The sequence below is a fragment of the Neoarius graeffei genome, chromosome 13, assembly GCF_027579695.1.
Source record: "Neoarius graeffei isolate fNeoGra1 chromosome 13, fNeoGra1.pri, whole genome shotgun sequence".
Classification (NCBI taxonomy): Eukaryota; Metazoa; Chordata; class Actinopteri; order Siluriformes; family Ariidae; genus Neoarius; species Neoarius graeffei.
In genome coordinates this window covers 53,249,193-53,272,581 of record NC_083581.1, presented here as the reverse complement: position 1 = coordinate 53,272,581, position 23,389 = coordinate 53,249,193, and the positions used below count along the sequence as shown (strand labels likewise).

General features: G+C 43.1%; 1 protein-coding gene across 4 annotated transcripts in view; it reads left to right on the top strand.

The window, feature by feature from the left end:
- The window catches only part of kif3b (kinesin family member 3B), a 39,302-nt gene that overhangs the window by 202 nt on the left and 15,711 nt on the right, over positions 1 to 23,389 (top strand). Inside the window, exons 1-4 of one of the 4 annotated variants that reach the window (XM_060938030.1) lie at positions 448 to 535; positions 17,726 to 19,217; positions 20,183 to 20,284; positions 22,501 to 22,623. In XM_060938030.1, coding sequence (XP_060794013.1) covers positions 17,781 to 19,217; positions 20,183 to 20,284; positions 22,501 to 22,623 — 1,662 coding nt within the window. In that variant the 5' untranslated portion in view covers positions 448 to 535; positions 17,726 to 17,780. Of the gene's footprint in view, positions 1 to 447; positions 536 to 6,480; positions 6,536 to 10,194; positions 10,331 to 17,725; positions 19,218 to 20,182; positions 20,285 to 22,500; positions 22,624 to 23,389 lie in introns of those variants that run through there. The other 3 variants (XM_060938031.1, XM_060938032.1, XM_060938029.1) reach the window with 3 other exon arrangements.

Here is a 23,389-nt window from a genome sequence, read left to right as displayed (position 1 = left end):
GAATGTTTGCTGTTGCTAGGCCGCTCCAGAGGGAGGTCGCCGGGAACTGTGTCCTGATTCAGCTAGCGTTAGCTAGCATTAGCTACCTAGCTAATTAGCTTCTCAGTTACCTGTATTTGCAAAACCGTTATGCACTTTTGCTAGCTTAGTTCAAGCAGTGCATAGTTTATTGTCGGAGATTTATCAGCGTTTCATTGATAACAGCCGTAAATGAGTCCAGGAATACGGCTCATAAAACGTTCAACACGAGCAAAAGGCTGCTCTGGCTACATCACCAGGCTCAGGTCAGCTTTCAGGGTTCCGAAATAAGCCTATTCGTTAGCATAGCCAGGATGTTTGGTCATCAGTTATGACCAGTTCTAGATGAAGTGGCCATCTGTCATGTCTTGTTCAGTTTGAAAGAGCTGATTCTCTACACTACACTACAGTACTGTCATCAAGCACCTTAAAGAGAAAGGAGTAGTCAGAATCAGAACCAGAATCAGAAACGGGTTGATTTGCCAAGCAGGTGTTTTGGTGGTTGGAGTTTGAACAGGTAAGAAAAAAAGTAAACAGAACAAAAATTAAGAATAATCTCAAGCGGGCAGATTTAAAGAGTATGTGCATGGGTTGTTTTGAAGTCCAAGCTGTGCTGTGACTCTTGACGTCACTCTCCAGAATGGAGAGAGCTGGGGGGGATGGTGGAGTCACAGTGGATGGTAATCAGGACCCATCCATCCATTAATTATCTGTAGACGCTTATCCTGTTCTACAGGGTCGCAGGAAAGCTGGAGCCCATCCCGGCTGACTATGGGCGACACCCTGGACAAGTCAGGACAGTCCCGTTATCTTTCAAAGCGACAGGAGAACGCATTCAGGTTACACTTTAGCGCTAAACAAGTTTAAAGACTCTCTTATGGCCCTTTTCCACTACCCTTTTTCAGCTCGCTTCAGCTCACTTCAGCCTGACACGGCTCGCGTTTCGACTACCAAAAACCAGCACGACTCAGCTCGTTTCAGCCCTGCTTAGCCCCTAAAACTCGCACCGTTTTGGGGTAGGGCTGAAGCGAGCCAAACCGTGCTGACTGAGGTTGGGGGCGTGAGCAGACACTCCCCTGTGCACTGATTGGTGAGGAGGAGTGTCCTCACATGCCCACACACGCCCCGCGAGCGCGCTGGGATCTGTAAACACCGCAAACCCGGAAGAAGAAGAATTATGAATTACGAGAATTTCTGAAGCCTTATGCGCCTCGCCTCATCTATACGCTCTTGCCAGTATCTGTTGGCGTTGTCAAGCCACAGCACCAAGACCAGCAACACTAACGACTCCATGTCCTCCATGTTTATTGTTTACTATTCGGGTCGTGAGACTACCGCTTAAAAGCTCACTGAATCAGTGACATACAGAGCATCGTGGACGAGTTCGCGGAGCGCAAGGCTCGTCGTATGCCCTTCAAATAATGCGCGCAGTAGGCTATTGATGTTTTATTATGAGCCATGTACAGTATGTCGCCTAATGTTTTTTTGTTTCTGAGTTACATGTTCGTTTGAAGGACTTAATGTACAAAATAACATAGTTGCACCCCGGAGTGTTGAAATTGGTAAACACAGTGCATTCAGTGAGGTTTGCACCACCCTCCTTTTATTTCTGACTCTTCCTGTCACCGCTGCAACCTCTGAGCGCTCATTCGTATGCCCTTCAAATAATGTGCGCAGTATAGGCTATTGATGTTTTATTATGAGCCATGTACAGTATCCTAATGTTTTTTGTTTCTGAGTTACATGTTTGTTTGAAGGACTTGATGTACTAAATAACATAGTTGCACCCGGTAGTGTTGAAATTGGTAAACACCGCAGTTGCGGACATTTTGTAGCCTAAAATGATGTTATGATAAGCTTTAATAAAGGGTCCGGTCATTTGCCCCGCCCCCGGCCCGGCTCTGACTTGTTCCGCCACTGTCACTGATGTCACTGTTTGCGCTGCTTAACGACATCACATGACGTCCACCCACTTTCGCTAACTCCACCCAATGTGTCCACCCACTTCCAGCCAGCACGGTTCAGCGCGGTTGTAGTCGAAATGCAACTCCAACAGCCCCGCTCAGCTCGACTCAGCTCGACTCGGCACGGCACGGCTCGGCTCAGCCGCGTTTGTAGTGGAAAAGCGGCAATAGAGGTAGACTGCCTTTCAGATTTTTCAAGTGTAGGTTAGGAAAAAGGGCGGCACGGTGGTGTAGTGGTTAACGCTGTCGCCTCACAGCAAGAAGGTCCGGGTTCGAGCCCCGTGGCCGGCGAGGGCCTTTCTGTGCGGAGTTTGCATGTTCTCCCTGTGTCCATGTGGGTTTCCTCCGGGTGCTCCGGTTTCCCCCACAGTCCAAACACATGCAGGTTAGGTTAACTGGTGACTCTGAATTGACCGTAGGTGTGAATGGTTGTCTGTGTCTATGTGTCAGCCCTGTGATGACCTGGCGACTTGTCCAAGGTGTACCCCGCCTTTTGCCTGTAGTCAGCTGGGGTAGGCTCCAGCTTGCCTGCGACCCTGGAGAACAGGATAAAGCGGCTAGAGATGAGATGAGGTTAGGAAAAGATTTTCCCTGACCCCCAGTTGTTTTTGTGGCTACTGCTTCATATAGAGGCGCTAGCCATGATGTCGTCGTGTTGTAAGAATGAGTGTAACACTAGCGCACTGTGCATGCACATACAGGTGTTCCTGTTAAAATGGCCGGTGAGTGTATACAACTCAGTTCACCGTTCAGAATAAATGGACTAGACTAAAGAAATCGCTTTCAGACATGGTTGTGCTTATTACTGAGGGAAAGCTCGTTCCTATTTTAAAATATGCTCCAGGTTGTCCCCTTTTCCTTGCCTTCTTCAGCCAGTGGTCCTAGACATGATGCACTTCTGAGTTGTTACGGGAGGTTGTTGAAAAAAGTATTGAGACCACTGAGCTCTAGCGCCGGGCCTTTTCTGGGAAATAAGCGTTTGGGTCATGGCGACAGCGTGTGTATGTCAGCCTCGGTTCGGTGGTTTCAGTTTCGAAAACTGTAAGAGGTAAGAGTCGAATAATATAAAGTACAGACACTTGGTATATTTCACTTCTGTGATTTGGTCATTTTTGGATTACGCTTTATTTTTGTGGCTACTGCCTCATAGAGTAAATATATATGCTGTATTTAGTGTATGGACATGGTATCAGGAAACAGTTTTATTTATAAGCAGTAGCCACATGTACCCATAGAGTACCTATTTTTGTTTAGTGGAGCGAAAGCTACTGAATTCGAATCACAGACTTCCAATTTTATTAGGTTTTTTCCTAATGGATCAGTTAATGAATTACGGCCACATGGCCCTAAATTCTCCGTTATTTTTTCCTGCTTCACCATGACCCAATTCAAGATGCTGCGTCATGCATCACGTGGTGGGCTTTCCCCATTCGCGCAAGGCATTGTGGGATACAAATTTGAAACGGGAGAGGAAAATGGAGGACTCGAGTGTGCGATTGAAACGTGAAAGACTGATTACAGTAACGGAAAGCGAGAAGAAAAGACCTTATGTTGGGAAGGAAAGGAAACGCAGGACCAAACTAATAAATATCGGCGGTCAGCGAGCACCTCGGTGTGATCAGCTGTTTGTTTAGTGACAGAATGATGTGATGTAACTGTGTCAGTGCACGGTCAAGGGTGAACCTGCGCATGTGCACACGGACTTCCTCAGTCTGCTTGACTGCGCAAAGGGAGTGAGTTCATGCACATTATTTGCTCAGGAATCCCCTCAAATTAAATAACTTCTCAGCCACAGAATGGCCTGATATTTTTGTGAGAGATTACAGAAATAAACATATATATCACAATGACCAAATTTCAGAGGGAACTAAATTTCACCGATTTTATGAAATCGAAAGGCCGTCTAGCTTTCATCAATGAATGTTGTCTTTGTACATGGTTTTCCGCAACTCACTCGTAAGAGGGTCTCTTAAGAGCAACTTTGCTAAGAGCTTCTTTGAATGTGTGTCCTCGATATAGGCATTAGTAGTTGCTTAATCCAGTCGAGGAAGTCACACAGCGTTCGTTTTTAACTAAAAACCAATGAAATATCCATCCATTATCCATAACCGCTTATCCTGTGCAGGGTCACGGGCAAGCTGGAGCCTATCCCAGCTGACTACGGGCGAAGGCGGGGTACACCCTGGACAAGTCGCCAGGTCATCACAGGGCTGACACATAGACACAGACAACCATTCACACTCATATTCACACCTACGGTCAATTTAGAGTCACCAGTTAACCTAACCTGCATGTCTTTGGACTGTGGGGGAAACCGGAGCACCCGGAGGAAACCCACGCGGACACATGGAGAACATGCAAACTCCGCACAGAAAGGCCCCTGTCGGCCGCTGGGCTTGAATCCGGGCCTTCTTGCTGTGAAGTGACAGTGCTAACCACTATACCACCGTGCCGCCCCCAATGAAATATAAAGTGTTAAAATATGTTAATATATTATATAGTTGTTTGGCATTGCATATATAATGTGGTAATTAATAAATGTAACTAATTTACTTTTTTTCATTAAATGAACAAGCATTCACATGAAAGAATGAGCAAATAATAAGTTAAATAATTAAATGTTTTCCCTGCGCCTGCTCATTTCATTGTTACCCAATCGTGCAGTCATAATTTTTTTCAACTGTTATCCACAATACCAAGTTGCCAATGTTCTCCTTCTCTCACGCGCGCACGTGTTCCAGGTGAACCAGGGTTTGTCATTATTGTACCTCACCCTGGTGCGTGATGGAACGCAGCAGTCCTCACAGAAGCTGATGTAGGACGTCGCAGCCTCTGTGTACTTATCCGGACTATAGACCCCTTGCACGTGATGTCACGCATCACGTGATAATTTCTCCTGGGGGACAACCAGACACTGTCTTTCCTGTAAGCAAGGTTTAATCTGTCTTAAACATGGCTCGTTTGTGTGCTGTGTTTGGTTGTTCAAATAGAGAAAAAGATCAAGGGTATTACCGTCTCCCTGGAACTTTGTCTTGAACTTCTGATTGAGACTTAGGAGCTTGACTTGGGCATTTCTTTAGAAAGGAAATCTCTCTGATCCAGGAGAAGATTTTTTTTCCATAGCAGTAGGAAGAACCCAGTACGCCTTTTTATCTTTAACTGTCAGCGAATCCCTTTGTTTCATTCCTGCTTCGAGTGCAGAACAGCTCTCTCCAAGGCCTGCCGTACAGTTGCAGTGTGCGGCCACCATCTTGCCATTTTTTTTCACTGACAGTCCACGGAGTTAAAGGTTTTTCGGTCATTCTTTGTGAGTGGTTCAGCTGGAATAGAATGTAGGTTGTATTTGGTCATGCAGTATTCAACGGACATGTAGTTGGGTTAGTGTGTGTATGACTGTTTGAGGGCCCCATTGAAAAGATGTTCTTGGTGGCAATTTATGAGATTGTGAACTGTGCACATAATTGGGCTATCATATATTTATTTTAAAAATTGACTTTTGCTTGCGAGTTTATTACCAGTGAATGAAGTGGTGGTCAGACAAACCGATTTGGCTGCTGCTATGCAAAGAGCTAGTGGAACCGTCTCTGACTGTTTTCGCAGGTTATGGCCCTTTTCCACTACCCTTTTTCAGCTCGCTTCAGCTCACTTCAGCCCGACACGGCTCGCGTTTCGACTACCAAAAAACAGCACGACTCAGCTCGCTTCAGCCCTGCTTAGCCCCTAAAACTCGCACGGTTTTGGAGTAGGGCTGAAGCGAGCCGAGTGAGGCTGGGGGCGTGAGCAGACACTCCCCTGTGTACTGATTGGTGAGGAGGAGTGTCCTCACACTCCCACACACGCCCCGCGAGCACGCTGGGATCTGTAAACACCGCAAACCCGGAAGAAGAATTACGAATTACGAGAATTTCTGAAGCCTTATGCGCCTCGCCTCATCTATACGCTCTTGCCAGTATCTGTCCGCGTTGTCGGTGACAACAAGCCACAGAACCAAGACCAGCAACACTAACGACTCCATGTCCATGTTTATTGTTTACTATCCGGGTCGTGAGACTACCGCTTAAAAGCTCACTGATGTCACCTTTTGCGCTGCTTAACGACATCACGTGATGTCCACCCACTTTCGCTAACTCCACCCAATGTGTCCACCCACTTCCAGCCAGCACGGTTCAGCGCGGTTGTAGTCGAAATGCAACTCCAACAGCCCCGCTCAGCTCGACTCAGCACGGCACGGCTCAGCCCGACTCAGCCGCGTTTGTAGTGGAAAAGCGGCATTAGAGGCCAACACGCGGTCAAAATACCTTCAGAAACTTGCTCTTTGTGATGGGACAGATCCTTACACGCTAGTAAAACAGGATTTTTCCGATGATTTGAAAAGTTATCCATCCGTTGAGTTCTCTGATATCTCAAACTACCTGGTGGTGCAGACATCGTTCTACATGGACAACCAGATGAAAACCTGGAAGAGCATGGAGGCGTACAACTGTTTTATATGTGGCTGGGTTAAAGATCTGGGATTCAAGACACAAGATAAATCCTGTATTGGTTTTGCCTGGGTAAGTAGGCATTTTTGGGCTTTTTGTACGTGCCTTTGCAATGGTTGCTAGGACGTTACAAGTTTTAGTATCTGGTGTAAACAAACCACAGCCGCTCAATTCTCAATCCTCCCTGCTTTTCTCTTCCAGTGAACAAGGTTTTTTAGGGTGTATTCAGACCAGGATAGTTCACTTGCTTTGGTCCGAACCAAATGTTATTTTTTCATTTTGGTGCGGTTCGCTTTCACACTCTACATTTTAGTAAGCGGGCCAAAATCTGTCAACAAAGCCCTGAGGTCGTTCAGCTATTGGTCAGAGATGACACGCGTACAAAGCGTTAAGTTCAAAAGTAGTCATGGAGGCTTTCTGTGCTGTTATTCTTTTTAATGTCATCAAAGCTATATGTTTTTTTCCAGTTTTTACTGTTTTCACAATTGTGCGATTACTATGCTGTTGTCCAAGTAATTTATCAACGACGATGACAAAGGGCAAGGCGGCTACGGAGGATAGCGCTGATGAGCGCACATCATGTTGTGACAGTTCTGGCTCTTCACGCAATAGGTGAATTTCTTTTTTGCGTCGCTAGTACCGCCACTTTTTGAAAGAATGTCCCTGATTTTAATGTAGGTCTGACGGAGTTTCTTCACTTTTAGCCGACATTGTTCTGGGGAGCGCGTGAACCCCTTCTCCTTCATTTTCTCACTGGATACAGCAAACATGTCGGCATTTTTGTGTGTTCTCTCCAAAAGCTGAGATATGTGGACATCTGCCCATATATCCACAAGGGTACGCATTTCTTCCTTGGCCCACGTTTGCCCCCTACTCATTTTTTGTACTCGCCTACCACTGGTGACTGAACGACCCTTGATAACCGAAACAGTGTTTGCACTTTGCGGTGGAGTGTCAAGACTGTTTCCTATAATGCTCGACAAACGACGGAAGCTCCCGAGGTACAAAAAAGCAAAACTGTCAGATTAGGTCCGGTCTGCTTTCACACCTCCAAAAGATCCGCACCAGGGTTCCTTTGGTCCGGACCGAGTCCGACCTTGCAGCTCGGTCTCGGTCCGCTTGTTTGGTCCAGACCAGAGTTCGGTGGTTTGTATTCAGACCAACCCAAAAGGTCCGGACCAAGGGAAATTTGGTTCGTTTGGTCCGGACCAAACAACGTAGGTGTGAATACGCCCTTAAAACAGAGAAAATGCAGTGAGAAGTTACATTCCAGCGTCTACACAGTTGACGCTGAGCCACAAATCTACATCGCTTCAGTTGTTTTGAGGACTATTGGACAGATCATAGCCACTAATAAACTCATTTCCATGTATACTTATCCTTTGCTTCTTTCTGACTTTGATTATCCAAGTAATCCAGCAATAAAGGTTTTTTAGCTGTTTGGACTACAGACGTCTGACATCAATATCGCTTGTCTTCAGTATGTAAACAAAGTTCGCTTGTCCCCCAGGACAAGGGTAGCAATGGTTGCTAACGTAAGTGTAACGTCAGTGCGAGGGGTCTATAGGTGGTTTGCATCTGATGCCACATCCGCCTCATTAGATATGCAAGGCATGAAGTGATGGTCAGCTAATTTCACTGTTCACAAAGCGTTACTGTCATTGGGGCACCTTGCTAGTCATTAAAATGCCTTATGGTGAAACTGATAAGTTTCTTTCGGGTTCCCCATGAAGTGATAAAGGGTGAAGGAGCAAAAGACGATGAGAAAGGTGGCTCTTGAACCTTTCGCTGTGATGGAAGGGAACTGAGTCAAAGGACACTCAGGGAAAGGTTTGTAAATTCCAAACTTTTGACTGGTAGTGTATATAAAATGGAGATTCTCAGTGGGAGGGGTTTGGCAACACTGGTCTTGAACCTTCAGCATAAGGTTGTTGTCTGTAGTCTGCTGCTTTTCAGGCTATTGGGTAATTCCGCCCCAAATCACCAGATTTAGAAAAATGTTCGCCACTGACCATCTCAGATTTGCTTCATACTTTCTGGAAATATTGTCAGTGTGCCCAATAAATAGTGTACAAAATTTTAGGCTTGTACCTTCATTAGTTTCTGAGGTATAAGGGCTTTAAAGGGGCGTGGCCCCAATTTCACTGTTGAAACGCGTGCTACAGAAAACGGACCTAACTTCCATAAGTCATTACTTTTTAAAGCATTCATGCAAGATACGTGAAATTTTCAAGGATTGTTCTTCGATGCCAGATGCCTTTAAATACTAAAATAGAAAGTTCACAGTTCAATATTTGCCAAGTTGTGTCTTGCTGAAAATAATTTTTAAAAAAAATTGCTTTGGAGCAACTTTGATGCCCCAAATCTCCACATTAAAGCACACCAGATCTTTCACATTTTCTTATTTATTACTCATAGTACTCTTTAGGCAACTAGGCATATGTTCAAAAGAAATCAAACTTTCTGATTTATTAGGCTTTAAAAAAAATAAATACATTTTGCGCCTATAATTCAAATGCATATTGCAAATGTATGACAAGGTCTACCATAAAAACAATTATACCACTGCAGTGTTTTCCCCAGAAAAAAATTAAAGCCCTAAATTCTGGCATGATAATACACAGACAATTGAGTGCCAATGGTGTGAAAGCAAGCGCCAAAGGCGTGAAGTGAAACTGGGGGGTCCGGGGTAGGCTTGGCACGGTTATGGGAAAAAAACCGAACCGTACGATACGCCTGTTGCGGTGCAATACGCGTATAAACCGCGGTACCCCTATTTAAGACGTTCGCCAAAAAAAAAAGCCGAATGCCCGTATGAAACCACGTGGTTCTCTTTCGCGCGAACAGGGGTGATAGCGTTCCGGCGCCGCGCCGGATTTCCGGCGTACCGTGGCGCCGGGAAAAAAAAAAATCTAGTTCGCCCATTATCCTGTGTCATTCTGAGATGCGCAGATAGACAGTAAAGGGAATTCGGAATTCCCTTTACTGTCTATCTGCGCATCTCAGAATGACACAGGATAATGGGCGAACTAGATTTTTTTTTTTTTTTCCGGCGAGGGGAGGTTTGTTTTAAACAGTGCAGTGATTGGTTTTATTGCAATATTTTATATTGGCTGTGTGTGTATTTTGTTATAAATCGTTCTAAAAATACAGTGGCACTTTAAGATTAGATAAGAAATCCAGCCATATGTTTCAAAACACTGCACTTTAATTTCAAGTGAAAAAATACATCCTCACTCTCAGGGATTAGAAGAGTTTTTGATTCGGTTTTTGTATATAGGTGGTTGGTTGGTCGCCACATAAAAGATTAAGTTTTAACACACACATTAGAGCTGTGCAATATATCGTATTTTTATCGCGATATCGATATTGGTGTCAAACGATATCAAAATTCATAATATCGATATGAAACGATTTTTTGTCATTTGTCGAAAGGGACGTGCACAATATTTCTACAATGGCAATAAAACAACAATAACATTGACGTGACAGTAAGGTAAAACGAACCCTTCTGTCCCCTAAGGCACACCGTAGCCTTGCATACGTCATCCATTCTACTCCTGCGATATCTCCGCAACAGTAAAAAATCAATTCTTCTGTTTTCATACGTGTCGGGTGATTTGATATATTGATTTCTTAATATGTTGTTTGATTTGCTTGCTAATAGTTATAATAATACAATTAACATATATTTACGTCATATTTTTGGATGTGGGACTGGGTAATGTAAAAATGGCATCTACGGAAGAAAACAAGCACAACAATATTAGCACATATCCAGCTTGCTAGCTGTGTTAGATGTGTTAAACCGTGTGGATTTAAGTGGAATAATTGCGAGTCGTCCTGTGGTCAAGGCAGCGTTTTAAGGTAAGGCAATTTGGTTATTAATGTTGCCCGCCGCGGCATGTTTACTTGGGTTCATTTGATTTTGACTTGTGCATCTGCAGCTAGCATCATGCTTTGAAGTAGGTTCTGCTAAGGACGGGTTTATTGCGCGATGTAGACGGACTCAGATGTAATTACATTGTTTTTAAAATTCCGTGCGCTTAAAACGGTGTCCCCCTGCTAATCATGTAGCCCTAATCATGTGTTGCTTTTACTTTTCGAGTGAAATATCTCTGCAAATGGTATTTCAATGCTGACATGCCAAAAAGTCCACATTTGGAAGATGAAGGAAGAGAAGCCTGATGCTTGAAAATAGATCGCTTAATCCACAACGCATATCTGTATTTGAGACATAACCTGCAACTAGTGGGGATGTTTTGGAATGACTGTGCATAGGGTGTTTTTGGCCACAGAACACTAACCCACAGTAGTAGGAGGACTACTGGGTTCGTGGATTTTGTCTGTTGACTGAGCGAAGCATGGTGTTTGCCTTGTGCCATTTCACGTAGCATCTAGCCGCAGTGCCACCTACACTTTCAGGGAATGTTTACATGCCGCTGAGCTATTTTCATGTATGTTAATTCTTAAGGACTTGTCTCTATATTGTGCGTGTTCACACGGACTGGCCATCGGGAGTAGCGGGAGTTTTCCCGGTGGTTCAGTGTGGGCCGGCGGAGAAAAAAACAAAACAGTTGCGCGCTGGCCTTTAATATGATAAGCAATGTTAACAGTTTCTTTAACAAACTGTTAACATTGCTTATTACAGTTGCGCGCTGGCCTTTAATATGATAAGCAATGTTAACAGTTTCTTAAAGAAACTGTTAACATTGCTTATCATATTAAAGGCCAGCGCGCAACTTTTTTTTTTTTCTCCGCCGGCCCACAAACTCCCGCTACTCCCAATGGCCAGTCCGTGTGTGTGCGTGTTTTAATGTTGGTGTCTTAACAACACACAAGCTTACGTTGTAGTGTGTGTGTGAGAGAGAGATTTTATCCTTGGCTGGCTACGAGCCAGTGTGGACGTTACGCAGTAATCACTGGTAATACCAGCGCTGGCTCCAAACTCTGTGATCGGAAATGTTGAGTGAGGAGAACGTGAGCCTTGTGCAGGCTATAGGACCTATGCAAAGTACGCGCTTGCACAGTAAATAGTTTAAGTAAAAGGCGTTTCAGGGTACAACGGGAAGGGTTGACAGGTAGCCTATGAGGCCTGTACTATAAAAATGTGGCCCGGTGCCTCAGGTGTTGATGATCAGGGCTTTAAAAAAAGGTGTATAAATATCGTTTTAAAAATCGCGATATCGATATTTACTGAAAAAATCGCGATATTGATTTTTTCCAATATCGAGCAGCCCTAACACACATCTGTTCAAAAGTAAGCTTTAAGAACTCATTTTTATTTCTTCCAATTATGAAAACTCTGTATGTGACAAAAGACACCTGGTTCCTCTAGATGCCACAACATGGCAGCAAACACTCCTGACACTTTGTATAAATACTGTAGTAAATAAAAAAGCTGTTGAAATCATCCATGTCTTCCCTCTTGCTGTTTCAAAATACTACCTGGCTTTTCATCAGAGATTGTTCATAAAATGTGCTTATGTCAACTCAAACTCAGTTTGTGCATGATTATTTCATTGTAACTATAATTTTAACCTCTCTTAAATGCTGTATCCTAAACTATGTTTACTTAAGGTAAATAGTAGGCTATATGCCCAAATACAGAGTACTTAAGATTAAAAAAAAAAACAAAAACGCAATACGTACCGAACCGCAGACCTCAAACCGCAATACGTACCGAACCGCGACTTTTGTGAACCGTGCCACCCCTAGTCCGGGGGCATGCTCCCCCGGAAAATTTTTGAAAATAGATGCTCTCAGGTACATGAGTATAGGATACATGATTATAGGATAGATTTTACCAGTGTTTCAATGATTTCTGACCTAAATGGTATTAATGTATACACATTTGAAATTTCACTTTAAAGTTCAACATGCAAGTTAAACTGTTTTGTTATAGATTACTGAGGTATATGATCGATTGAAAATCTACGGGGATCCCTTAATTACCTATGATCAAGTAGTGTTGTAACAAAAATGTGCATGAAAATATGAACAGTGGTTTGCTCCATCTTATGCAATCCAATGAAGAGAATCGATCATCATGACCTCCTGTTGATCACAAAGGGATCTGAACCTAAGAACTGCCACCTTAAAATAAGTTGCTGTATTACTATAACTGTTATGATTTAGAATGTTTCTGATGCAATTACCATAATATATGTAGAACTAAGATGCACTGAAAAGTAAAGTAAGGCAACTACATATTATAAAGTTTAAATTTTGGCACTTTATTAAATGGACTAGATTAAGATTAAAATATGTATTTAAAGGAGAAGAAAACTTAATTTCTACAGTTTAAGTTTGCAGAAAGATTGTGCTTTTAAACACATTTCATGAAGGGAATTTGTGTCAAATGTAGCATAATTGCGAATAATAATAAGCATATTTGGCAGTGTGATGTCACTGTGAGCCTTTAACAAAAGAATAATCCGGAGCCGCCTTTTGTTAAATGGATCCCAGTGACATCACATTGCCAAAAATGCTTATGATTCTTATTTGAAATTATGCTATATTTGACACATTTGGACTTCACTTCGTGAGAGTGTTTATAAGTACATAATCTTTCTGCAAACCCAAACTAATGAATTAAGTTTTCTACTCCTTTAAAGCAGATTAATTCTCCTTGGCTTTTGCTTGGCCCAATGTTGGGCAACCCTCCCTCTCATAGTCCGTCTCGCTGTCATCCATGCTGATGTGGATTAATTTGTCCAGCGAGTCTTCTAGCTTATTAAAATCAGTCGGCTTTGTCTGTCTGGTGGGGGACAACATCGGCAGCCAATGAGATCGCTTATAATGAATCGGAAAATTCTGGGATGTCTGACGTTTTCTTTCGATGTTTTTATTGGAAGGTTTGAACACGTGATCTTGACATAGCCAACAGATTAGTTTGTTTACATCATACCATGCGGACATATTACTTTGACAGAATCAACACAAACATTGGGGGGAAAAAAGGCCGCTTGTTTAACACAAATATCAATCAATATGTAATTGGATCTGTTATTTGCTCTCCTATGTATCTGGCAGGGGCGATTTCTCAGAGACAACAAAGGAAGCAGAGCTTCCCCTAAAATTCTCTCCCCAAACTGCGGCATCTACGACGTTGAATTCTCATTAAAACAATAACTTGCATAACATAATATATGCCCAAGATTGTATTTATGTTCATAACTATCCTGTAACTTAGAGTGATGTCTGACGAACTGCAGTTTGCTACGAGAATCACCTTTGCTGCCAGGCTGTAACCTTTCTTATTTCAATGGGCTCTATGGACTGGCAGCAGTGTTGCCAGATTGGGCGGTTTTAAGTGCATTTTGGCGGGTTTTGAACATATTTTGGGTGGAAAACGTCAGCAGTATCTGGCAACACTGACTGGCAGCCGGGTATCCGTTGCAGTCTACGGGACTGCTCTGAACAGCCAATTTCGGCTAGTTGTTATTGGTTAAAATCAACAAAATCGTCACTTCCAGGGAAGCCGGGCTTCTCTGGGACTAAACGAGACAGTGGGAAGGACAAGAAGCCGGGCTGATAAAGGATTATTGGAGGTAGTGTTTGAAAGACATGAGGAGGGCGGTACTTCGGCGAGGAACACGGAAGTATGATCAGTCAGTCCCTAGCGGATGTCGAGAAAGTGTAGTCGTGTGCTAAAGTGCTGTCCGACTTTCTTTTCATATAAACGTTTCTTCTCATTGATGTCTCTGTACATTACTCTGTAAATAAATGTAAATATTACTCGTTGTGCTCCGTTAACTTTCATCCATTCTATCAGTTTGATCATTCGTGAATTCACTCGTTTATTTCATTTGTAGTTCAATCTGGTTGTAGGCTAGCTTGAGCCTTATTGGGATCTGCAGTGCTAGCTGCTAACAGAAATTGGTAAAGTCTCTGGAAAGCACAACCAGCTGGTATGACACGGTCACAGACCATTTTCTGGAAAAGGAGCGGAGGGCAGAATTTGTGTATAAATAGTGTTCATGTTCATGAATCTGAAGTGTGTATATTGTTCAGTAATGTTAAGAGAATGGTGGGCTCTGTGTTATAGGTTATACCTGGGTATAATATTCAAGGTTCTGTGTGTTGCATAGCCTACCTGGTTATGAATTTCCAGACTGTGTTGCAGAAGATGTTCAAGGATGTGTTGCACAGCTGGGTGTTGTGTTAAAGACTCTGTGTTGCATATCAGGGTATGATGTTCAAGGCTCTTCGTTGAATAGCCAGTGATTTTTGGATGTTTGATATTTTTGATTAAGGATATGAGGCACTAGCCTGGCAAGCCAGACTATAACATGAAATGTACAAGCAAAAATACTTTCTGCCACTAGGTAGGGTTGTCTAGTTCACTATGCTAATGGGGCACACCTTTCTATGCTTTGATATCCGGCCTACAGGTTTTGCGATGAATGCGTAAAATGGGCTTCCCCTGTTTTAAAAACCAGCAGCCGCCACTGGTATCTGGTTACTTGTGGGTAGGAAATCTAAGCGTATCGGATTTTAACTAAAGCGACTAAGCGTATCGGCAGGCAGAGCAAGCGTATCGGGCCCGATACGCTAAAACGCTTTGGGGAAAACCATGCACTGGAAAGAGCTTGTTTTGATGAGCAAATGCACAAAATATGAAGTTGGTACCCTAAACCAAACTATAAATATTAAGGTATCAAGTACGGCATGTTTTACGACAGACGGAAATGCTGTTTTAAGGCATATTACAATACAATTACAAACCTGCAGTGTAGGAAAAATAACCTTAAAAATACTTTATTTGAAGAGCTTAAACAGTGTATTGATTTTTGCTTTTCCACATCAGATGGAAGTTTATACTGCCTGCCAGTTGATGTAAGTGGGGCATCAATGATTTTCATGACTTGCACCAGCGGGACCCAACAGTTATCCTCTCTCCTGGGCCAGCTGTAAGTCTGAGAGGGACCATGAGGATGCATAAATGTTACTTGTACATCTTGTTCCTCCTCTGATAATGCACGAATGTTGCCTATCCACCACGGTCTGTCATGCAAACATACAACATATTTACCAGGGATTGTATCTGCCAGAGAGACTGCGGATTTAACAGGGATTTTATGCATTACTTGTGGCCGATTCCCACTCATATCCACAATGAAGCTAGGACCACCTGACACCCTGCTGACCTGCAGCTGGTTGGACATGAATGAGTGGTTGTCTCCTGTTCCAGGAATAGTAGCTGACCTTGAAAATCTTGTCTCCAATGCTTTTCCACTCTCCATAACTTCCCCTGTACCAACCCAGATGAAATGGATGTTCTTGATATGTTTTTCTGCCCACAAAAACAGATCAGATGGGGTTAGTATGTGATCACTCGTGACTGCCTGTAAGCTAGCTCGAGCTGCTGACTGCTTTACAGTGCCTCCAATACCATCACAGGGTGATTTACCATGAGAAGTGGCGAAGAAATGCCATTCTGCCAAAAGTCCAAAATCGTCTGCATGCTTTATTAGATTTGTGAAATTTTTAGTTTTTGTATTGGGCTGCTGGTCCGTCACCGAAGTAAACGACCTTTTTCAGCTGGGGATGTAAATGGCATACGTATGGTAAAACCTTTTTTAAGAGTGTATGCACAGCCACTGTATCATGCTTAAGGCAGTCACTTATTATGCAGTTAGAGATGCATTTTGTTACTTTTGTACCATCTTCATTCTTTGCTCTAATGTACGCTGCAAATGGATGAAGAGTGCATTGGCTGTTGTCCCAGTGGTATCCCTGGGCAGAATCCTGTACACAGAATGAATAGTTTTCGGCAAAATCCAAAAGCATAATACATTCATCCGCTGACAGATTTTCCTTCAAATTCTTCAAATATCCACTCTGGTGTTTGGCAATGAAATGATGTTTTGCTAGTTTGTCTGCTAGTAGATTATATGCCTTCAAACAGCATTTCTGTCTATCGTAAAACATGCCGTACTTGATACCTTAATATTTATAGTTTGGTTTAGGGTACCAACTTTCATATTTTGTGCATTTGCTAATCAAAAAAAGCTCTTTCCAGTGGTATAATTGTTTTTATGGTAGACCTTGTCATACATTTGCAATATGCATTTGAATTATAGGCGCAAAATTTATTTTTTAATTTTTAAAGCCTAATAAATCAGAAAGTTTGATTTCTTTTGAACACCTACCTAGTTGCCTAAAGAGTACTATAACATGAGTAATAAATAAGAAGATTTGAAAGATCTGGTGTGCTTTAATGTGGAGATATTGGGGGATCAAAGTTGCTCCAAAGCACTTTTTTTTAAAAAAAAAATGATTTTCAGTAAGCCATAACCTGGCAAATATTGAACTGTGAACTTTCTATTTTAATATTTAAAGGCGTCTGGCATTGAAGCGCAATCCTTGAAAATTTCATGCATCTTGCATGTATAGTTTAAAAGTAATGACTTATGGAAGTTAGGTCTGTTTTCTGTAGCACACTTTTTAAAGGCCTCTGCATGCTCTTGTGACAAGGCTTTCGCAGATAGCTTTTCGCAGACAGTTGTAATTTATCGTTGAGCGGGGAGTATAGGCGTGTATAGGCGTGCGCGATGTTATTCACCGGCACAACGCAAGGGGGTGCGAAGTCGCGAAATCGCTAGGAGTAGTTGGTGGGTGTGGTTAGTGGAGTGTTTATCTTCCGGTTACTGAGCAACAGGTCATTCAACACCGCTGTCCTTATAATGACTTGAACTGGAGTCGTATAGATGTACGTACTTCCTCACTTCCTCGATCAACCGCTCTTCGTGCTGCTCCATCTTCGCTTGTATTTTTAAAAATGGCGGTCGTGAAAACAAACCAAACCGGGGAAGTAGGGAAGAGGAAGTGCGTGTACAGCGGATGTAGAGTGGACCAATCGGAGCCCTCTTGTCTGCGACGCTGTCTGCGAGGCTGTCTGCGGTGGTCACAAATTTTGGGAGGTGCGCGCAGAGCGTCTGCGAAGCGGGGGGGGCTACGCAGACGCCATCTGCGAGGACTGGGTTGTCAGCATAAATTGGCCCTAACAGTGAAATTGGGGCCACGCCCCTTTTTTAAAACCCCGATATTTCAGAAACTAATGAAGGTACAAGCCTAAAATTTTGTACACTATTTATTGGGCACACTGATAATATTTCCAGAAAGTATGAAGCAAATCTGAGATGGTCAGTGCCAAGGCCTCTGGTGACTTCACATAGATTGACCCTACTGCAGAGCTTGTTTAAGGGTGCGTTATTTGTTAAAACAACATTCAAGCATTTTCTGTTCTTCTTGCAGGTTCTGATGCTGGCAATGCCATCACTGTGGAGTAATACTGCAAGCAAATAAATCAATGCCAGTAGGAGCAATCATGTCCAGAAGCAAGAGCTCCGAGTCTGTGAAAGTTGTGGTGCGGTGTCGCCCCATGAATGACAAGGAGCGCGCTGCAAACTTTGAGAGGGTGGTCTCTATGGATGTAAAGTTGGGCCAGATTGTAGTGCATAATCCAAGAAGTGGGTCAACTCATGACCACCCCAAAGTTTTCACTTTTGACTCGGTCTACGACTGGAACTCGAAGCAGGTTGACCTCTACGATGAGACATTCAGGCCATTGGTGGATTCGGTATTGCTGGGCTTCAATGGCACTATCTTTGCTTATGGACAGACAGGTACCGGGAAGACGTACACAATGGAAGGGATACGCAATGACCCAGAAAAAAGGGGAGTCATTCCCAACTCCTTTGAGCACATTTTTACACACATCTCCCGGTCACAGAACCAACAGTATCTGGTCAGGGCATCATACCTGGAGATCTACCAGGAGGAAATCAGGGACCTGTTAGCCCAGGACCAGTCTCGTCGTCTGGCGCTGAAGGAGAGACCTGACAGGGGTGTTTATGTCAAAGACCTTTCTTCGTTTGTCACTAAAAGTGTTCGGGAAATTGAGCATGTTATGAATGTAGGGAACCAGAACCGTTCGGTTGGCTCAACCAACATGAATGAGCATAGTTCCCGTTCTCATGCCATATTTGTTATTACAATTGAGTGCAGCGAGTTGGGTCCAGATGGGGAGAACCACATCCGTGTTGGGAAACTCAATTTGGTTGACCTGGCAGGAAGCGAAAGGCAGACAAAAACCGGTGCGCAAGGAGAACGATTAAAGGAGGCCACCAAAATCAACCTCTCCCTGTCTGCTTTGGGTAATGTCATTTCTGCATTGGTGGATGGCAAAAGCACCCACATTCCGTACCGAGATTCTAAGCTCACGCGTCTGCTTCAGGACTCACTGGGAGGTAATGCTCGAACTGTCATGGTGGCCAACATTGGACCAGCCTCCTACAATGTAGAGGAGACTCTTACTACACTTCGCTACTCAAACCGCGCCAAAAATATCAAGAACAAACCCCGCATCAACGAGGACCCCAAGGACGCCATTCTACGAGGGTTTCAGGAGGAAATTGCTCGTTTGAAGCAGCAGTTGGAGAAACGATCAGGGAAAAGGAAGAAAAAAAGGCAGAAGAGGATGGTTGGAGAGGGAGGAGAGGAACTGGATGATGGTGAGGACGAGGAGGAGGAGGATGATGAGGAAGAGGGGGCGGATGGGGATAAGAACATAACTGATTATTGGCGGGAGCAGCAGGAGAACCTAGAGAAGGAGAAGAAAGCCATTTTGGAGGACCACAGCCTGGTGGCAGAGGAGAAACAGCGACTGCTCATGGAGAAGGAGAAGAAAATGGATGATCTCCGTCGGGAAAAGGAGGCTTCTGAAATGCTGGCAGCCAAGATCAAGGTAACGTGAAAGGTCTAGCCATGCCTCTAATATTAATTTGCAGCCTTTACTTTGGCAGAAACCTCGAGCTGTAGAGAATATTTAACAGCTATTCCACGAAATCGAGTCATACATGAGCTGATGGCCGACAAGGCACGTAGCACCGAGTTGGCTATAAGATTGAGTGGAATAACTGTTTTATTATAGCCACATTCACTGGATTTTGAGAAACGGAGCATTTTTATTTAGCTCAGGCCAGATGAGCTTATGCGATCACTTCGTCTGTCTGTTGTCATTGTCCGTCCACAGTTTACAAAAATTGCTACTCTTCCTACAGGATTGATTGGATTTCGATCAAACTTGCATACAATGTTCCCTACGTGGGTGTGCATTGTCAAGATGGTGGCACTATCTGTCATATTTAAGATTTTATGGGCGTCTGAAATTTTTGGGTGACTCGTCACATTAAACGCTACTCTTAGATCAGATTTCAAACTCGCACAACAGCAATGGTTGGTATGAGTTATAGCCTCATTGAGGCCATTTTTATATTTTTTGCAAATTCGATAAATACACTTTATACAAAATGTCTGACAATCATTTCAGCTTTAGAATGTAAACAAACCGGCGAAACGACGGTAGCAATTTGTGAAAAATGCTATAATAATTATTATTATTCTTGGGGGGGAAAAAAAAAAGAGATGTTCTTACGATCAAATACTTTTATTCCATATTTTGTTGCTTTTTTTTGGGGGGGGGAGTTGGGGGTGTTTTGTTTTCAAGTAGATATTTTATTTCATCCTCGGTTGGTTCGGCAACATGATTCGCCATTTTGTTTTTCTCTACTCATGGTATATGAGCTGATAGCCTAGTAGTAGAGTAGCCAATCAGAGCGTGCGATTGCTCATATCCAGTGAATGTGGATAGAATAAGGCCTTTTAGACTGTTACATTTTCTCTGATGATCCTTTTTGCTCTTACCCCAAGTCTATGGAGAGCAAGCTGTTGGTTGGAGGGAAGAACATTGTTGACCACACTAATGAACAGCAGAGAATCCTGGAGCAGAAAAGGCAGGAAATTGCTGAACAGGTAAAACTCTCAGGAAAGACTACCATATGACAGTAACAAGCCTTCCTTCCAATGTGTGTGTGTGTGTGTATACAGTGGTGCTTGAAAGTTTGTGAACCCTTTAGAATTTTCTATATTTCTGCATAAATATGACCTAAAACATCAGATTTTCACACAAGTCCTAAAAGTAGATAAACAGAACCCAGGTAAACAAATGAGGCAAAAATATTATATTGGTCATTTATTTATTGAGGAAAATAATCCAATATTAGGGCGGCACGGTGGTGTAGTGGTTAGCACTGTCACCTCACAGCAAGAAGGTCCGGGTTCGAGCCCTGTGGCCGGCGAGGGCCTTTCTGTGCGGAGTTTGCATGTTCTCCCCGTGTCCGCATGGGTTTCCTCCGGGTGCTCCGGTTTCCCCCACAGTCCAAAGACATGCAGGTTAGGTTAACTGGTGACTCTAAATTGACCGTAGGTGTGAATGTGAGTGTGAATGGTTGTCTGTGTCTATGTGTTGGCCCTGTGATGACCTGGCAACTTGTCCAGGGTGTACCCCGCCTTTCGCCCGTAGTCAGCTGGGATAGGCTCCAGCTTGCCTGCGACCCTGTAGAAGGATAAAGCGGCTAGAGATAATGAGATGAATCCAATATTACATATCTGTGAGTGGCAAAAGTATGTGAACCGCTAGGATTAGCAGTTAATTTGAAGGTGAAATTTGAGTCAGGTGTTTTCAATCAGTGGGATGACAATCAGGTGTGAGTGGGCACCCTGTTTTATTTAAAGAACAGGGATCTATCAAAGTCTGATCTTCACAACACATGTTTGTGGAAGTGCACCATGGCACGAACAAAGGAGATTTCTGAGGACCTCAGAAAAAGCGTTGTTGATGCTCATCAGGCTGGAAAAGGTTACAAAACCATCTCTAAAGAGTTTGGACTCCAACAATCCACAGTCAGACAGATTGTGTACAAAAGGAGGAAATTCAAGACCATTGTTACCCTCCCCAGGAGTGGTCGACCAACAAAGATCATTCCAAGAGCAAGGCGTGTAATAGTCGGCGAGGTCACAAAGGACCCCAGGGTAACTTCTAAGCAACTGAAGGCCTCGATTCCACTGGCTAATGTTCATGTTCATGAGTCCACCATGAGGAGAACACTGAACAACAACGGTGTGCATGGCAGGGTTGCAAGGAGAAAGCCACTGCTCTCCAAAAAGAATATTGCTGCTCATCTGCAGTTTGCTAAAGATCATGTGGACAAGGCAGAAGGCTATTGGAAAAATGTTTTGTGAACAGATGAAACCAAAATAGAACTTTTGGTTTAAATGAGAAGCATTATGTTTGGAGAAAGGAAAACACTGCATTCCAGCATAAGAACTTTATCCCGTCTGTGAAACATGGTGGTGGTAGTATCATGGTTTGGGCCTGTTTTGGTGCATCTGGGCCAGGACAGCTTGCCATCATTGATGGAGCAATGAATTCTGAATTATACCAGCGAATTCTAAAGGAAAATGTCAGGACATCTGTCCATGAACTGAATCTCAAGAGTAGGTGGGTCATGCAGCAAGACAACGACCCTAAGCACACAAGTCATTCTACCAAAGAATGGTTAAAGAAGAATAAAGTGAATGTGTTGGAATGGCCAAGTCAAAGTCCTGACCTTAATCCAATGGAAATGTTGTGGAAGGACCTGAAGCGAGCAGTTCATGTGAGGAAACCCACCAACATCCCAGAGTTGAAGCTGTTCTGTACGGAGGAATGGGCTGAAATTCCTCCAAGCCAGTGTGCAGGACTGATCAACAGTTACCGGAAACGTTTAGTTGCAGTTATTGCTGCACAAGGGGTTCACACCAGATACTGAAAGCAAAGGTTCACATACTTTTGCCACTCACAGATATGTAATATTGGATCATTTTCCTCAATAAATAAATGACCAAGTATAATATTTTTGTTTCATTTGTTTAACTGGGTTCTTTTTATCTACTTTTAGGACTTGTGTGAAAATCTGATGTTTTAGGTCATATTTATGCAGAAATATAGAAACTTCTAAAGGGTTCACAAACTTTCAAGCACCGCTATATATAGTATGAGTAATATTTTGTTTACCGTATTTAGTCCTTTCTTTTAATAAGAGTTGAATGTGCACCTTGATTTTGGATAAACAGTCTCTGCCAGCTGAATACATATTACATGATGCTATTGTATACTCATTCTTTTACTTTTTTGTGTGCGTGAGTAGAAAAGGCGTGAACGGGAGATGCAGCAGGAGGTGGAGTGTCGTGATGAAGAGACTCTTGAACTGAAGGAGACGTACAGCTCACTGCAACAGGAAGTGGACATAAAGACCAAGAAACTGAAAAAGGTACAGCAAGATGTATTAGGAACAGCAATGTTACTGAGGTTTTTAAAAAAAATTGCATCGTTACTGGTCTCTTTATTGGACACAGCTTTCTTGTTGGTACACCTGGTGAGTGTAATGAACCTGATACACTTGTCCCAGTTCCCCACACACCGCCATGCCTCTAACATCAGAGTCACAGCTGTGCTGAGAATGATCCACCTTACAAATAATGTATGGTTGTCCCTTTCCACTGATGAATGGGGGTACATGGGGTCTAGAAAATATATAGCAACAGTCAGTAACGAGTATTGCCAGGCAAAACAAACCTCACCCGGTAGCACTTATGATGAATATGAAGGAAGATATCGCGAAAAAAATATGTACCCTATGGGTCCATGTGGCTACTGTTTATAAATAAAATTTTCTGATACCATGTCCATACAGCAGGGGTCTTCAATCCTATCCACAAAGGGCCAGTGTGGCTGCAGGCTTTCATTCCAACCAAGCAGGAGCTACACCTGATTTCACTTGTTTAATCATTTCATCCTCGTCTCCAATCAACAATCAAGTGAGCCTCCAATTTGGCTGTAATGAAAGCCTGCAGCTACACCGGCCCTTTGCGGATAGGATTGAAGACCCCTGCCATACAGTAAATATAGCATATATATATTTACTCTGAGGCAGTAGCCACAAAAATGAAGCATAATCCAAAAATAAACAATTAAAAAAAATCACAGAAGTAAAATATACCAAGTGTCTGTACTTTATATTATTCTACTCTTACCTC